The sequence below is a fragment of the Myotis nattereri genome, assembly GCF_964212035.1.
Source record: "Myotis nattereri genome assembly, chromosome: X".
NCBI classification, from domain to species: Eukaryota; Metazoa; Chordata; class Mammalia; order Chiroptera; family Vespertilionidae; genus Myotis; species Myotis nattereri.
The window spans coordinates 152,377,267-152,395,294 of NC_138078.1; the positions used below are offsets into that span (position 1 = coordinate 152,377,267).

Consider the following 18,028-nt stretch of genomic DNA (forward strand, 5'->3'; position numbering starts at 1 on the left):
ACATTTTTGCATAACCATGTAGAAATAGTCTTACCGGAAACATCGGTGCATGGTTGTAGCCGCCTTGCGAGAATTTTCTGAGAACCACACTGCCTTGAACTTCCACAGGAATGGTTTGTCCTCTCAGGAAAGTTTTTGTAATAGTTCTGTGAAGAGGCAGGTTCCCAAAAAAATGTCTTTAAAGTATTTCTTCTCAGTCTGTAATGATGAGAGAACTCCCTTTTGCAAAGGTTTTCAAGCTAAGGCTCTGCTTCATGCTTCTTTCCATCGTGTTCATCCTCACTTACTGCTCACAGGCCCACAAGCCTGGGGCCCAGCGGAGCCTGTCTCCTACTCACGTCCCCACGAGTTCTATCGAATGGATAGCTGGGTCGCAATAAGACCTGTGAGATGCTCATTTCAAACGCCTGTGACATCATAGTCCCAGAACTTGACCTTGAGAGCATCTAGCATGCTGCCTTCAGCAGCTCGGTTGAGAGAGAAAACCATGAAGTTCAAGACCAGCTGTCCATGCATCCCACATCCATCCCTAGCTGGCCTCACTGGCCTCTTTCTTGCTTCTCTGTAGTTGCATTCATTCTATATTCATGTTGGCCGCTGTCTGCAGACTTCCTCCTTTTTAGTATTGCTGGTTTCTTAGAATCGCAAAGAGATGAGCAGCATGTGGTTTTGAATGAGTTCGTCTGATTTGTTGGCTACTGCATGAAAGATAGGCGGTATTGTTTAGAATTGGACTTTCATGCATGTGCTCAACGTATCTTTGGCTGCCCCTGCTTCCGAAGTGCATTTTCATGGGCTTAAAGATGACATTTTCTTCCGAAAGGTTATATGACTTAAACGTATTCCAAGTCGGATTCAGATATTTTAAGACATGGTTTTACTACTGCTTTAGTTTCGCCAGCAAAATTGTCATTGACATACGTGAACTATTCTTCCTGCAAATTTACCTGTCTTCTAAATCTTTGCATTTTAGTGTTTGATCAATTAGATCTTGTTACATATGAAGAAGTAGTAAAACTGCCAGCATTCAAAAGGAAAACACTAGTCTTATTAGGTGAGTCTGGTTGGGGAAACACGTGGTTTTCTTATTCTCGTCTTCGGAACCCTGTGAATACTATTAACAATTGTCCGTTTTCCCTTCCTTTCCAAAAAATGGCACAGGTGCGCATGGTGTTGGGAGAAGACACATAAAAAACACCCTCATCACAAAGCACCCGGACCGGTTTGCATACCCTATTCCACGTAAGCAATGTCTCTCTTTTAAGTATATTTTTTCTAGTACTTGTGTAATATTGTAATTTATCTATTTTTTCTGATTAAATTAGTAATAACTATTCACTATAAGAAATTTGGGCCTGGCCGGCGTGGCTCAGTGGTTGAGCATTGACCTGTAAACCAGGAAGTCATGGCTCGATTCCTCCTCGGGGCACAGGCCTGGGTTGCAGGCTCGATCCCCAGTGGGGGGCGTGCAGGAGGCAGCTGATCAATGATTCTCATCATTGATGTTTCTCTCTCTCTCTCCCTCTCCCTTCGTTTCTGAAGTCAATTAAAAAAAATGAATCTGGAAGATCCAAAAAAGAACAAAGAAGAAAATGAGTTAATGATCCCAACCCCACCCCCCTAATAATAGTGCTATAAATATTTTCTTTTATACCCTCCCAGACTTCTCTGGTGCAGGTATGTGTAGTGCAGTGATGGCGAACCTTTTGAGCTCGGAGTGTCAGCATTTTGAAAAACCCTAACTTAACTCTGGTGCCGTGTCACATACAGAAATTTTTTGATCTTTGCAACCATAGTAAAACAAAGACTTATATTTTTGATATTTATTTTATATATTTAAATGCTATTTAACAAAGAAAAACCAACCCCCAAAAAATTTTTAATTAGCCTGCTCTATTTGGTCATACATTTAATTGACTCACCCCTAATGCGTTGGCAGGGCCAGACCAAATGATTTCTCAGGCCTTATATGGCCCACGGGCCAGAGGTTCCCCACCCCTGGTCTAGAGATATAAAGAGAATTTGCGATCATGTGAAGCACTTAGCAGATACTTGATAAATAGCAGCCATCCGACCAGTATAATATTACTACTACTCTGAAGTTTAAATTAGCCAACATTTCGTTTCTTCCAGATCACATAATAATTGAACAGCTGTTGAACAATTTAATGTTATTAAAGGGCCAGTTCACTAGCTTGGTTTTAAAGCGTACCATTGCTGACCTCAAGCATGTCACCTCTCTGATATATTTAGCCCCAGATGTGTGTATGTCATATGTTTACCTACCAAAGTGATGGAAGACAGTACAGCATCCACGTAGTATATGCCATTTATTGAACTTTCCATGTACCTGGAGAAAGGATTCTTTTTTTTTAAATCCACATTTTTGATGCACATGAGTACTTGGAAGTTCTAATAGTCTAGTTGGGGCAGGAGAGGGGGGATTCCCTATGGGTTTGAGCCCATCCACTCAGCAAAGAGTAGCACAAATGTGTCCTTGCCAGGAAGGAAGGAAGGAAGGAAGGAAGGAAGGAAGGAAGGAAGGAAGGAAGGAAGGAAGGAAGGAAGGAAGGAAGGAAGATCAGGCATAGACAGTATGGAAAGAAATGGGCGTGGCTGTGTTCCAATGAAACTTTCTTTACAGAAACAGACAGTGGGCATATTTGCCCCACAGGCCATAGTTTGCCAGCTCCTGGTTAAGGTCTTTCTTAACTCTGGTGGCCACGTCGGGCTGACGTCATTGTGTTCAGTATGGTGTGCCTCTGCTGTAGTCTGCCACATGAGCAGAACCCAGTGGACTTTCTCAGTATCTTCACTGTCCAGCACAGTCGCCAGTAGCCACGTGTGTCTACTGAACCCTGGAAATGTGCCTAGTGAGACTGAGGAACTGACGTTTTCATTGATCTTCAATTTAAATAACCATAGGTAGTTTTCTATCTTTTACATTCTTTTTTCCTTCTGCCTAGCTGCATTAAGGTATACAGTGAGTCACGTTACTCGGGTCGTTTTGTGTCTTTCTCATGTGGTGACCCATGAAAGAATGAAGGAGATCTTATCTAAACACTGAAAGATTCACCAAACCAATCAACTCGCCAGCTACCGTGGTCTGATGTCACGCAGATAAATACAACTTCTAGAATTTAGTGCTACAGGCTACTCAGGATGGGAACAGGGCATGAGGCCTGTACTGTGGAATCCACAGCCTTAAGAAGCGATTAGGGCCCTACTGGTTTGGCTCAGCGGATAGAGCGTCAGGTTCGATTCCGGTCAAGGGCATGTACCTTGGTTGTGGGCACATCCCCAGTCGGGGGCGTGCAGGAGGCAGCTGATGTTTCTCTCTCATCAATGTTTCTAACTCTCTATTCCTCTCTGCAAAAAACCAATAAAATATATTTTTTTAAAAAGAAGCGATTAGGTTTGGGTAGGTCCACTGGGAGCACACACTCAGCCTTTTAATCGTCTCTTGACGTGTGACTTTGCAGATACCACCAGACCTCCAAAGAAAGATGAAGAAAACGGGAAGAACTATTACTTTGTATCTCACGACCAAATGATGCAAGACATCTCTAACAACGAGTACTTGGAGTACGGCAGCCACGAGGACGCCATGTATGGAACAAAGCTGGAGACCATCCGGAAGATCCATGAGCAGGGCCTGATCGCCATCCTGGACGTGGAGCCTCAGGTAACGCCCGGCCCTGTCCAGCGCCCGTCATCCGCCTGCATGCTAAGCTCGGGTTTTGCCATCAAAATGCCATCAGAATGTCGTGGGTCGCATAATTGAATGAACTACAGGAAAGGATCAGTGATGAAGGCATCGTGGGTTAGCGGTCCAGACTACAAACTAATTGCTGGCCTCGGTGCACACACCATGTATGTAAGAAGCAGAGTCTCTCCTGTCATGAGATTCCTTATACCCAGGAGCTCAATGACTACCTGGTGGGGTCTTGCTGGCCAGAAATCCTACAATAATCTGGCCTCAAGGTGAGAGTCGGGCACTTTATCCCAACAGCCAACTGGACCTCTCTGGGTGCAGCTCATGCTGGACCATCAGAGCCTCTGCCAGCATCTTAGGTTAGTCCCAGCGAGGAACTCTGACCCTGGGCCCCGGGGCTGAAACCCAGCACCAGCCTTATGAAAGCGAGCGGGAGTGAGCCCTGGGGTGACCGATGGAGCCGGAACGGAGCCTGAGGTGGCTGTCAGCCTCTGCCATCTCTTTACTGATGAGATGCCTGACCCTGAACTAGAACTAGAACTAGGACGGATGTGGCGAACATGGAGCTGATCAGATGATTTATATAGACAAGTCCCACACCGGAAGCAATAGAAATCATTACACTGACAAAGGAAAAAGCCCAAGGCCTTACGGCAACCATGCAGATAAACTGTGTTTTTCCTGAGATCAAAGCAAGTCCCGCAGGAAGGACTCAGGAGTGGGAAGCATCAGGGCAGGTTGTCGGAGAGGCTGTGGTCCCAGGGCTCCCAAGCTGCCGTTTCTAAAGACCTGTTTGTGCCCCAAATCCCTTCGCACTTGTAAATGGAATCCGAATGGAATGGTAGACCAGCAGGCCCCGTTGCATCAGGAGGCTCCCTGGGTCTCCGAGGCAGGGGAGGTCCTTGTTCAAGGGCTGCTTTGAGAGGCTTGGTCCCCTAGCCATCCCCAAGGGGAGAATGGCACCTGCGCTCAGGGTCTGCGTGACCCAACAGCTCAGTTGCTCAGCTCCAAGATGCTAACACCCTGGCCTGTGGGTTCACCCGTTTCCGTTTCTCGGCACCTGATGGGCTTCTTGAACTTGGAATCTGGTTAAGGGGCTGGGAGGCGGGCCAGCGCTAGACAGTGTGCTTAGCAATCACCTTGGACCTGCATAGAACTGATAGATGCTGTGTGCCGCACCTGGATCCTTGTTAACTACTAATCCCTCCTCACCAGGGATTGGAAAAACCTTCTGGCCAGGGCTGGCCAGAGGCCAAGTCTCAATCCTGGGCCTGGTCTGCGGCGTCCTCTCCTTGGGTTCCACACTGGTCTTCACCTGAACGTCGTTTTCTGCTGGTAGTAATGCCTCTAGCGGTTCGCTGGCTGCAGGGCTCAGACCCCCCCGCATTTCCTAAGGCCCCTTTCCAGGGCTTTCCGCCTCCCCTGCCGCTGCCACCGCTGCTCCTGCTGCTGCTGCCGCCACGCTCCACCCCCGGCGCCCAGCTCTCCCTGTGCCCCTGCCCTTGGCCTTGCACAGCCATGCATTGCTCTGCACTGCTGGGCGGGGGTACTTCTCGGGCCTTTTCAGGACATCCACGCCATCACTTTATGTGTGGCCCTGGGCACCTGGGCACCCCTCATCCTGGCTGGGCACTTTCCCGCCCCCCCCCCCACTGCTGGATGGACTCACTGCATTCTTCTCTCCTGTTTCCTGTGTCCCCACCTCTGAGGACCATGACCTGGCAGGGGCAGCCACCCCTGAGGGCCGGCCTGAGGCATCCTCTTCTCCTGAGCCTCTCTGGGCTCACGGCCCTGGGGCCAGGGATCGCCCACGTCCTGTCCCCCCCACTTGTCTGGTTGACCACTCTGGTCCCAGGCTCTCCCGCACGGAGCCACACATGCTCAGTCTAGACTTATGCCCGGTCCTGCTCTCACACTGAATGTCACACCCCATGGTCCGGCTGCAGGTGCCCACAGGGCCTCACCTACTGGGTTTTGCCCTCCACCTTCAGGCCACTGTGTCCCCAGGCTTGGCAAGGCCCACATCCTGACATCAGGATGCCCGTGGCCATGACCGACTTGCTGTCAGGCTGAGCCTCATTGCTCTGGGGACGCTCTCTCCTTGGGACATTTTTCTCCACGCCTTCCCCACCCCAGCCTTTCAGGTCACCTCCTCCGCTGTATCTCATGGACAGTTTGATTCATCCAGCTCCTATTAGGCACTTTCTGTGTGCCAAGCACCGTGCCAGGAGCTAAGAACGCAAATGGGAAGGCACGCTGGTGAGGATGGAAGTCCTTCCTCTGTGGGCATCACAGTGTCCGGAAGGGGAGCAACACCCTGTGGCCTTTTTTAAAGGCCTCTTGCTTCTGTCCCTGCTGACACCACCCCACTGCGTGTGGCCACGGAAAGACCACCTACGGCTGGTGTTCAGCTCGTTTAGTCCCGGTCGAATACTTGGGACCATCTTAACTTATTTTAGACAGTCAGGCCAAATGGAACACATGTCTAATAATACTGTATGGTAAGACTTTGTGCTCCGACTTTAAACCTCCAGAACCATGGCAAAGACATTAAACTAGAAGAAAAGGTGTAGCCTGGCTTCGTTAAAATGATAATAATAAGTTGTGTTCCCATAGCGCTCTCTGTCTTGCCAAGCATTAGAAGTCCTTACCTGATCCTTGGAACCCTGAGCTAGAGATTGTTAGGGTTTTTTAGGCTGGTGACGCTGGGCTGTGAGAGTATTCACAGCTGAGAGAAGAGATAGATACAGAGAGAGTTTATTTTACTTTTCCTGAGGGGAAAGGGCTGGTGTATTGATAGTCAATGTAAAGGCAAAGAACAAAAACCAAACTACTCCCCTTTTTAAAGCCTTGCCTGCTGTTGACAAGGAAGGGAGGGGGGTTTGGGGGCTGAAACTGAGCAGACATCAGGGGGGTTGTAGTTTGTTAGTTCTTCAGAAGATAGTCGGGGCAGATGTCCTAGGAAGGTGTCTTATCAGTATTTTTCCCAGGCCTGTAAAACATGCTTAGAGTAAAAGTTCAAAAGAGGCTTATTTGAAGGGAAGGGGGGAAAGGAACTTTCTACTAATTACCCCTGAGTTGTAAAAACAGCAGGGAAGAGGAGGATGCAAGAATGTGGCCTTGAGAGTAACTTATCTTATCCCTCAGTTTGAATAGAGGGGCTGTTTGAATCAGAGGAGCCAGCAGTCTTGGGGTTTAATTACCAGGGGCTTCTCAGAAACTGTGGAAGGCCACCGCAAAGAAAAGGAAAGGCCTTTTTTTCTCTGCATTACAGAGACACCAGTATCTGCTTTTGTAGATGAAGAAACCAGGGCTAACGTAATTATGACTTGGCCAAGGTTTTACAGCCCATTGAAAATGAGGTTCAAACTTGAACAGTGTTGGTTTGGGTTTTAGGTTTCCTACAATAAATTCTAGCCTCCTTTCATTGTATCAGCCTAGAAGAGTGAACCCTGAGACTCCTTAAGCTGATCCACCTTGTACGGAGTGGTATTTTGGGAGGGAGGAGGGGTGGTTGTGGTTTGTTGGTACGTTTTTGGTTTAGGTGTTTTGCATTTAGAAAAATCTAGAACACAGTCCAACCTGAGAAAAACTATGGAACTTATTTCTCATGGGAATAAAGCCATGGCTCAGGAAATCATCTCTATCTGTAAAACTGAAACTGCAATGGCTCCAGTGTGTAATCAGAACTTGCTGTGGCAGTTTTAAATTTTAATTTGATTCTGATTTAGCCATTTACTGCATTAAAAGTTAAGAGTAGCAGAATGCTTGTGCTTTGCTGTGGCCCACAAAGGGAAAGGATGTCCTCCAGGTGCAGCTGCAGTCTCATTAGGAATCTAGACTCAAAACAAGGGCCAGCTCTGGCCCGGGGGCTTTGGTGGAACCCGCCGGCTCTCTTAAGATTGTTCCTGGGCTCACTATACTCTCCCTTAAACTTTATACAAAAATCTAAGCTCTTCCTTAGATTTTTGTACCAAATGACTCAGGCTCTTCTGTACTTTTTAAGTTTGCAAACCGAATAAATGTTAAAGAGGTCTGCATCTTAGGTGCTTGGTCAAATGGTTTTTTATTCCTTGAAGACAATAACCTGAGATTAATTACTGACCATAGATGAGCCATACAATCAGTTTCTCTCCCCAGAAGAGAACTGAAGAATTCGCTTTAAATGCTACATACATGTTACTTTGGCTGTTTGGATCAAGTGTGTTTCCAGGGATCTTTCTAGACTCCCTCTCTGGGGTTCAGAAAAGCGGTATTTGCCTGTAAATATTAACAAATGTGTGTCTCATCTAACGTCAGAAAGGAAACGGGTTAAGAGATCATCGGGGAGCCACCTATTCAAGGCCTGAGGGAGGGAGATCCTTGTGAAGTGACCTTGAACCTCAGGCAAGCTAAGGCTGCACAATGAATGACAAGCACTTGGGACCCATAAGTTAAGCAGAGGGTGGGGAACAGGGACCTTCAGGAACCCAGGGAAAGTGTGGTGACTCTGCTGAAGATATAAAGGCGACTAGACAAGAAAATGTCAGTCAGGATTCAAGGCATCTGATAATTTTTAGAAATATAGTAATATTGGATACAAACAGAAAATTAAAGCCATGAGAAGGGGGAAGCAATCATGCGGCCACAGAAGCTACAGTAATTCCTTTTGCTAAATGGGAAATGCAGCTTTCTGGCAACCAGGACAAAGAGGGCAGTGCCATGGACCACGTGGTTTCCAGCTAATAGCAGCAGGCCCGTCCCCGCCTCCAAATTCACTGCTAGAGGAATACAACCTGGTTCTTCGGCACAAGAGGCAACTGGCCATGTGGTGAGCACAGGCTTCGTTGCCAGCTTCATGCAGGAAATGCAGAATGACCGTGTCTTCATGGGTGACGGCCAAGGGCGTGTGTGCGGTGCACAGGGAAGGGCGAGATGCAGGGAGCTCGCGTCCTCTGAGTAGCGTGTTTGCTGCGGTTGTGAGGTGGGAGCAGGTAGGACTGACGCAGGTTGGGGACGGGGGTGGGGGGGGCGCAGAGACAGGCTGACCGGTAAGCCTGGGCCAGCTCATGCCGGGGGTCTGACATTTGTGCTAAGAACCATGTTTCATCCCCGTTGCGTCTGGAATGTCGCGAAACTGCAGGCACAGACACGAGTCTCATTGCTACTCGGTCAGCCAGGAAAGGAATAGGGCGAAACCAGCCATGGGAAAAACCATTGAGAAAGCGAAATCTGTGGATCACAGACTAGACATGTGAAAGTCTCACCAAAGGACAGCAAGATACGTACCCCGGATGCGGACAAATTAATTGCATCTCCCAGCCTATGGCGTGCGTGCCTGCGTGTTAACTGTGCTCCTCAGAGGGGTGTGAGCTGTGCCAACTCAGCGAGAGGTTTGGATGCCAGGGAAGGGAGCTGGCAGGGGCTTGGAGGCCCCTGTCCCTGGGATGTAGCATCTCCTCGGGCCTGTGAACTGCTTAGAGCCCCCAGCTGCTCCAGTGGCTCCAGACCCCAGCTCCGGACAGGGTCCCCCCCCCAGGACCCCCCCAGCCCCACAGGCGCCTTTCATCAGGGCAATTCATATGCTGCGAACACAGCCTCACAGTGCCAGGGGTCACGCTCTGCCCATCCTTGTTAGCAACTTGGGGTTTGCAGTGGGAAGCGGGCTGTGGATCGGTGGGGAGGCCAGCCGGCTGGTCCCAGACTCCCCCAAAGTGCACTTGCTAGACATTCAAGTTTCGGCTACAATCAGTAACCAGCTCTAAGCGAGCCTTCAAGCAGCATGACCAGTGTTCCCTTTTCTGAAGAAAAACCCGTCAGATTGATTCATGAGATGCATAAGAAAAATGTCCAGTCTGTCGCCTTTTGTTTGCTGATGGCTCTTACCTCGCCCTCGGAAGAAAGGGAGTCACACGTGGTCCATCACGTTGGCCGTGGAAAACGCCTTGCGGGAGTGTGGATGAAGGGCCTTTTCGGTTGTGTCAAGTGTTAGACGTGTGACAGTGGCACCTTCTATCCTCTAAGTCTCGGGTCTTTCTCACGCAGGCGCTGAAGGTCCTGAGAACCGCCGAGTTCGCTCCTTTCGTTGTTTTTATTGCCGCACCAACCATCACCCCGGGTTTGAATGAGGTAAGAACCGCCAGTGTTTCCCACGTGCATACGCACCCCCCCCCCCCCATAGCAGGGCCCGTCCGTGCTGTGCGCCCAGGACCACAGCCCCGTGGCGATGTCCCTGGTTGTGTCCTATTTCAGTGTCAGGAACGAGGCTGGCAGAGGCGTGTTCCTCCGAGATCAGTCATTAGGCAAATGCAAGCCTTGCTCCCAGCGCGATCACCCTGTGGCCTAAGCCAGGGGTCCTCAAACTCCGGCCCGCGGGCCACATGCAAATACAAACATTGTATTTGTTCCCGTTTTGTTGTTTTACTTCAAAATAAGATACGTGCAGTGTGCATAGGAATTTGTTCATAGTTTTTTTTTAAACCATAGTCCGGCCCTCCAACGGCCTGAGGGACAGTGAACTGGCCCCCTGTTTACAAAGTTTGAGGGCCCCTGGCCTAATCAATAAGTCTACTCTTTTTCCAATTATTTCTTCTTTTTTTTAAAGTATTGTTGAAAGTATTACACATGTCCCCTTTTCCCCCCATCGACCCCCTCCAGCCTGACCCCGCCCCAGGCCGTCAGCACCCCACTGTCTGTGTCCATGGCCATGCATATATGCACACACGTTCTTTAGTCATCACTTCCCACCCACCCTCCCTCCCCCGCCCCTTCCCTCTAACATTCCGCACTCTGTTCCATGCTTCCACGTCTCTGGATCCACTCTGTTCATCAGTTTATTTTGTTCATTGGATTCCACATATGAGGGAGGTCATGGGATACTTGGAAAGAGTTTAAACAGGTGTCCTTTTAAAGGGCTTACACCCCCTCCGCCCTCCTCTCCTGATAGGGACGAAGCCAAGCGCCTAAAGGTAGCGCTGGCCCTGGACACTCGCAAACCTAGGGATGAGCTGGGTCCCCATGAGGCCAATGCAAGTGAGCAGCTGCCTCAGAGACCTGCCAGGCAGCCGGGAGGGCGCCTTGGTGCTGATCTGCTATGGGTCATTCTTCTCTTTTCATAATTATATGATTATTGTTGAAAGTATTACGCAGGTCCCCTTTTATCCTCCAATGACCCCCTCCAGCCCACCCCTGCCCCCCGCCCCATTGTCTGTGTCCATGGGTTTGCATACAGGCACACAAGGTCCTTGGTTGATTACCCCCCACCCCTCCCCACCCCCGCCCTCCCCCACCTTGCCTCTGAGGTTCCGCACTCTGTCCCACGCTTCCAGGTCTCTGGATCTGGGGGTCATTCTTAAGGGGAGACTCCCACACTGAACCCTCCTGAAGTCCATCACGTCTGCAGGGCAGGGAGCCACCAGGGGGCTCTAGGCTCTGCTCAGGACAGGAGAACCAGGCCTTGGAGGTGTTCGCTCCCTGTACCTTTAAGGAAGAGGAAATGTTTAGATGTCTGTGTGGCCTGTATTTGCAGCCATGACTTTGGGGCATTTTATTTGCGAAAGGGGTGCCCCTTCGGAAACTGCTGCTCCCCCTCTGATGTCATCCGCAGACACGTTCGAAGCTGCGCGTGGTGGTTCGCGCTTCTCCTTTGCCGTGGATTTTTGTTGAATCACCATCTTTGCTTTGTTTTTGTGTTTGTGTTGCCTGTCTTCCCGCCCTTTCACTCATTTTCCATAGCTGCCAAAATGGTGCCGAAAATTGCCTGTAAGTACCAGCTAGGCGGTGAGGAATTGCGGCCTGTTTCCCTGCGCAGGTGTAGCCGGTAGCGTTTCACTCCCACGGACCCTCACTCTTGCTGTTGGCATAAAGGCATTTTCTTTTCACTGAGTGGAACCCTGCTCCCGGGCAAACTACCCCCCGACCCCCCCACCCCCACCCCCCGCAGCTGCTGTGGAGGAAGAAGCTTGACAAATACAGCTTCGTCCCATCAGATCCGGGAGGGAGCTGAGTTTTTCTGTGCTGAGAACTGCATCCGAAATGCCATGCTCTCGGCCTGGACTCCCTGGAACGTTCTCATCACCCCAGAGCTTTCCGAGCAGATCGTAGGCTCTGCTGGTGGTTGGGGAGCCCGGGACCCGATGTCTCCTAGGAGCCCAGGCTCAGGGGACATGTGGGAGCCGCTCCTTCTCTGCCCGGGGCGAGCACCCCTGCGCTGTTTTTATAAAATGAAGCCACAGTGAAAAGACTATGCTTTTGAAGTGCCAGCGGAGAGGGTGTTGATGCGGCCTCAGAAGGTGATGAACCGAGGTCTTATCAACACGGCAGTAGTCACCGCCTAACGTCACGGCGTCTGTCCCTCCCCACTGCGGCGCCACGATGCAGTCAGGAGTGTCGCTTTGGGTCCCCTTTCCACAGGTGCATTGGGAAGGGTCTCTGCCAAACCCCAGATGGGCCCCAGGGAAGAGGAGGGGCCCTAAGCCAGAGGCGGGCACCACGGCTCCCAGGTCCCTGGCAGCACGCAACCCTGAGTTTTTCTGGCGCCCGCGTCCTGGGAGAACTGCTCTGTGTCTCGAGTAGGGAGTTAGCACTCATCACATCCGGGAACGGCCAGCAGGAGTCAGCCCAGTGCTTGTTCTTCCAGTAACATTTATTAAGCACTTACTGTATGCAAGGCCCAACGCCGAGGACACGGCAATGACGGGGCACAGAAGACAAGTTTACGGTCTAGGTGGGGAGACGGATGCTACTCTAATCAGCAGGTGTTTCGTTGCATCTGGCTGTATTTTAAGACTCGACCCAGTAGCTCGCCTGCCTAGCGCTGGAGGAGAAGGGGGCGGGTAGTGTGGCTGAGCAAGCTGCCTGGTTTCACATCTGAACTTGTCCATTGAACATGCAACGTTCTGTGATCCATAAAGATACAGGGGCGGACTTTCTGGTGGCTCTTAGGAGACCCTGATCTTGAAAGAAGTGCCACCCTGAGGCTAACGGTAGCCTCTCAAGGACAAACTAGGGGCCCTGAGTGTCCTCTTGCTGTGGGCTCAGCCAGCGACAGTTCTCAGAGTCGGTAACAAGCTCTGGATTGAGGGAAAGTTCTTTTTTTTTTTTTTAATATATTTTATTGCTCTGGATTGAGGGAAAGTTCTTTTTTTTTTTTAATATATTTTATTGCTTTTTTACAGAAAGGAAGGGAGAGAGATAGAGAGTTAGAAACATCGATGAGAGAGAAACATCGATCAGCTGCCTCCTGCACACCTCCCACTGGGGATGTGCCCGCAACCAAGGTACGTGCCCTTGACTGGAATCGAACCTGGGACCCTTCAGTCCGCAGGCCGATGCTCTATCCACTGAGCCACACCGGTCAGGGCTGAGGGAAAGTTCTTGACTGTAGCCAGACTCCCGAGTCCAGCGGCTGCCTCTGCTTCCGTGTCCCCTCAGAGATGTGCATACTTCTAAGCGGTGACATTTGGCCCTTTCCAGTCCAGACCAATTTGAGGGGACGCACCAGATGCTGTCGCTGTTGTGTCTGGGAAATAGCCTTGTTTCATCCATTATCTGTAACATCCAGAAAGCTTTCGCCTCTGGCATCCGCTGCTCTTGAGTGAGGGCCATTATATGTAATTGAATTCCCGGAACATGTTGAGCCTCTAAGTAGAAAAGAGGAAAATGCAACTGAATTTGTTGTCCGGAGGCAGGGGCGTCTAGGTGCGCAGGCAGCAGGGCCCAGAGCAGGTGGAGGGGGGACGGGCACTCACCCCAAAGCCCTCCCACCGAGCAGGGAGCAGGAAAGAGGTTGGGGATGAGGGGCCTGGGTCAGAGGAATGAAGACAGAACGGCTAGGCCTGGGGGAGGGGAGGAGGGGTTGGTAATGTGTTTGCTGAAGAGTGTGTGTTTTCTCTGGTCCGTCCGGTTTGGCGTGGAGCTCTTTGTTGCATGGTGAGCGGTCTGGGTGGCAAGCAGGAGTCCTGTGACCCAGATCTGTCCCTCGTCTCCTCTGTCATGAAGCGGACTCAGCCTTGTGCCCCAACGCGGCACCTCGAGGTCCGGCCTTGACTGTTTCTGACCTCTCTCTTCTCTACTTTTCCCTCCCCCCTGCCCGCCCCTGCCTCCGTCCCCCTCTCCGTCCAGGATGAATCTCTTCAGCGCCTGCAGAAGGAGTCTGATATCTTACAGAGAACATACGCACACTACTTCGATCTCACAATTATCAACAATGAAATTGATGAGACAATCAGACACCTGGAGGAAGCCGTGGAGCTCGTGTGCACAGCCCCTCAGTGGGTCCCCGTGTCCTGGGTCTATTAGGCCTGTCCCCAGCTACCTGACACATACCTGGGAGCCACCTCATACATGGAAACGCCTCTTTGTTATCGGCCTTGTGTCAGCAGGTCGTGGTCCCTAGAGACTACCTAGTTGTAGTGTGACCTACATTTATAATTATTGTCATGTCCGAATAGGTAGGAGGAGAAAAACAATTACACACTAATTTAAAGAGACAGTATCTTTTTTAATCAGTTCTCCTAAACTTTAATAAAATGTATCTTTAAATGTATGTATTATTCAATCCTTTGGAATGTTATATTTTTTGAAATCATAGCTTTTTATTTCCAAGGCCCCTAAAAACTGCACAAAATAGATGCTGCTTTCTATAATCTATTTTAATAATAATAAACAGTGATTCTGTTACCTTGACCGGGGGTGGAATACTACATTCTTTTTAGAGTCTGATTTTATGGATTGGAATCTCTTTCTCTCCTTTATTTATTTGAAATAATCAGTCTAGTGATGACGAAACAGTCAGAAATTTTTAAAGGCCTTTTTTCTCTTGTTTTTTAGAGTAGCATTTTTTTTTAAGTCCTTTATGTGACATCCAGATGATGTGATACTGTCTCTTTGAAGCCCCCCTGTAAACCTTTTAGAGATTTGAACTTGGGTCTTGACTCTTAATGCATGTGGACAGTCGCGAGCGTTTATGCTGTCGGTGTGTCTGTGTTGGACAAAACGATCTGTAATTACAGCCAAGTACATTCCGTTCACGGGGCACACCCAGGGAATAAGAATAAGATGCTATTATGACTAAGTTGTAAAACCTATGCACATCCCTTGCATTTCGGGCAACTTTATTAAAAAAAAAAACAACAAAAACAAAACTGATTTTTATTAATAATAATCATATAGTGAAATGTGTTTGTAATTTTGTCTCAGTTTAATTTGTTGTAAGGTGGGAGGGGGAATTGCTGGTTTCACCATTTCAGATCTGTGTTGTCTGAGAGTATTAACGTTTTAATTAAGCAAAGAAATGAGGATTTTTAAAATGTATGTAATTGTTTTAAAAGCACCCATTTTAAGAGAATATACTGTGCAATGAAGAAACCAGTTTAGGCATTTGCTATAAACTGAATTATTCCAAAAGAATAATCTATAACAGCCCTGTAAATTCCTTTAAAATGCTAACTAACAGGACAGTTTGACCAATTTTTTTAAATATACTTCCTTTTATGTGTTCAATATTAAAAGCCTTTGGGTCCTTCATTTCATTATAGATTTGTTCAGCTATACAACCGATAATCTTTCAGATTTTATAAGTCATTCGATGCTCATTGAACCATCAAAGGTCCAGGAGCGGCTATCAGTTGGAAGGACAACAAAATCCTCTGTCAGAGCACAGCTCAGACCATGCCTGGCTCCCAGAGCACACGCGGTCACCCAAGGGCCACCGTGTCCCAGAGGCCACCTGTGGTTCCCTTCCTCTTGCTATATCCCTTGGCACAGGAGAATCATCTTTTCTTGTTGCTTTAGAGACATTAACCATCTCATCACCCTGACATGAGGTCACAGCCTTCCAATACAGCAGGTTCAGGCTGGGCGTTTCCGACTCTTGCCAAAGGTCAGTGGAAGGTTTTTCGTTATAGCGCTGGGGTGTGTGAAGTGGTTCTGTTAACCTGAGATCCTTGAAAAAAATACCATCGTGTTTGCTTCTTGACAGTTAGATGGCCTCATCGCTTTGTGCCTTGGCCGGATGTGCAGGGTGTGTTCTGAGCTGAAAAGCTCCTCTTGAAGGGCCACACAGAGAAGACATTTGTATACTCCTTTTGGGGTGTCATCCCTCCCCACATACTCTTATTAAATGATGCTGATTTTTTTTTCCTCTGATGTTGTCCTTTGTCAGTGACCAGATGAGTCTGCAACTTACCAACAAGTTGAGCAAACTGCTTCTGTTGGGGCTCCGTAACAGGGTGACCAGACCACCAGAGCAGAGACATCCTGGATGGAAAGAGAAACCCCAAGAGTTGTTTAGGGCTGTGCAAGGATTGATGCAAATCTAACCGATGCCAAGGCCACATAATCATTCCCTTGAAGGTACTGACCACAATCCAGGCTCTTCTCAGTGTGCAAGAGCCCGCTCTACCTCTTTTCCAATGAAGCACAAAAAAGAAATCAGCTAACACCTGGGGAAGAGAAACTCCTCCTCTGGTAGAAACCCCTGTGCCCTACTTGCACTTTTAGACCAAATCTTGAGAGATGCTGACCATGCCATGTTGATAAATGTGGATTAAGCAGAGAGAGAAGAGCAATGCCAAGTTGAGTGTCTGTGGTCCCAGCATTGTAGTGCTAGTCCTCTCTCGCCCGTGGCTTTATGCAGATGGTTTTACAAACCTCCACACAGGCAGGCACTGTTCTTGCCATTGTGTGAATGGGGGATTCCTGCACCCAGAACTCATTCTCTCTGGCCTCTCAATGGAGTCACCTGCTCCATTCCACTGATACACATCTTCTCTACAGCAGCGTCTTTATGACCAAGCAGAAAACACCAAAATATCTGAATTCACAGTAATTCCAGGATATTGCTGCTGCCACTGCATTATAATTGTCCACTGAGCAATCAGGGAAAATTGCTAAAAAGCTTCCTGATTGCTTCCATTCTATCAGCAAAATCCTCTTTTGTCCTTTTAAATACCAGAGCAAATGATTAGATTATTAGATCTTCTCACTAGTCACATGAGCTGTATTCTGAGGTTTCTCAACCCCACTCCCCCACAGCAAAAAAAAAGGGGGTCTTTTTAATATTTTCAATTACTCATCATAAAGAAGAGATGTCGTGATTTTTTAATCATGAGGCAGTAATTTCTTTGCCCTTGCAGCACATTCAATTTTAACACCAAAATGGAAAATGAAGTTCAGTTCATCCGGAATTTCCCAGTGTCACGATAATATGGCAGCCGTTTAAAATGCAGCTAAACGTCTCTCCTGTCAGGTGAGATGGTTGAAAATGTGTGCTCAGAGAGGAAAATGGATGACCTACTTCTTGCAATTTGCATTGCAGAGGCATCCACCCAGCCCTTCTATTGGCGGCAGAATAAGCAGAGATGCCGCAAAGCCGAGGTGCAGGCAGGAGGCAGCGAGCGCCCTCTTCCCCATCCAACCCCATCTCTGCTGGGCCAGCTGGTCGGCTGGGACTCGCATCTTTGGAAGCCTTTGATCTCATTACTGCAGAGGAGGGCGCTTCTGTGGAGTTCTTCAACCACTTGCAGCCCGTCCTGGCTTTGCATTCAGTGCTGGGAAAGTGCGGCCAGTTGAGCCCCCTCAGGGGAAACTGACCAGGGAGATGCTCAGAGAGGACCTGCCCCTCACGGCCAGGTGGCCCTGAGCCACCTCTGGCATTCCCCGATGTGAGGTCCTTTTCTTCATTTCAGGTCCAGCTCTTCACTTGTTTCCTATCGTCTAACTGGCGTGTGTGCGTGTGCATGTGTGTGTGTGTGTGTATGTGTGTGTGTGTTGGGGAGCAGGTAAGGGTTTGTTTTTCCAGAACTGAACACAGCCTCCTGATTCCATCCTCTTCACAAGGGCTTATCCTGAGGCTGATGACAGCGTGTCAGAGGTTCAAGGCCGCTGAGCACTTTGCTCTTGTTCTTTGCCTCTTAGTGAGTTCTCCTCTCCCGCTGACATTGTGCTTCTGGCTGCCGCTCACATAAGGGCTACAAGCTTCCATCATGAGTCATCCTACTGGGTCGACCTTTGCCTCTTCTCACCCCTTTCGAAGTGAGGTTTTCCTCTGCATTCGGGGTCTTCGGTTGCAGGAGCGCATGCCCAGGAGGCTGCGTGCTGGGTTGGCTTGGCCACACTCACCTCGCCGTTGGCCTTCAACTTGGAGCTGCTGGGAGGCTCGGGTCTTCCAGCTCAGTGAGTGGAGTTTGGCTGTGACGTGTGTGCAGGGAGTGGGAGTGGGACAGGACTACGCTCAGCCGCGCGCATCCCTGGGAGCTGGGCTTTTCTCTGCCTCCTGAGCTGCAGGAGGTGGGCAGGCCCAGCGCAGAGAGAGAAGCGGGGGGAGCCCGCACC

The 18,028-nt window shown here is 49.3% G+C and overlaps 1 protein-coding gene across 8 annotated transcripts in view; it reads left to right on the forward strand.

Annotated features, from left to right (window-relative positions):
• CASK (calcium/calmodulin dependent serine protein kinase) overlaps nucleotides 1–16,116 on the forward strand; it is a gene marked incomplete at its 5' end in the record, with an annotated part of 281,999 nt that extends 265,883 nt beyond the window's left edge. For 5 of the 8 annotated variants that reach the window (XM_081081818.1, XM_081081820.1, XM_081081814.1 and 2 more), the window contains 5 exons: nucleotides 974–1,054; nucleotides 1,162–1,242; nucleotides 3,483–3,685; nucleotides 9,740–9,823; nucleotides 13,817–16,116. In XM_081081818.1, the coding sequence (XP_080937944.1) occupies nucleotides 974–1,054; nucleotides 1,162–1,242; nucleotides 3,483–3,685; nucleotides 9,740–9,823; nucleotides 13,817–13,993 (626 nt within the window). In that variant the 3' untranslated portion in view covers nucleotides 13,994–16,116. The remainder of the gene's footprint in view (nucleotides 1–973; nucleotides 1,055–1,161; nucleotides 1,243–3,482; nucleotides 3,686–9,739; nucleotides 9,824–13,816) is intronic. The other 3 variants (XM_081081821.1, XM_081081817.1, XM_081081819.1) reach the window with 1 other exon arrangement.
• Nucleotides 16,117–18,028: the final 1,912 nt, after the last annotated feature.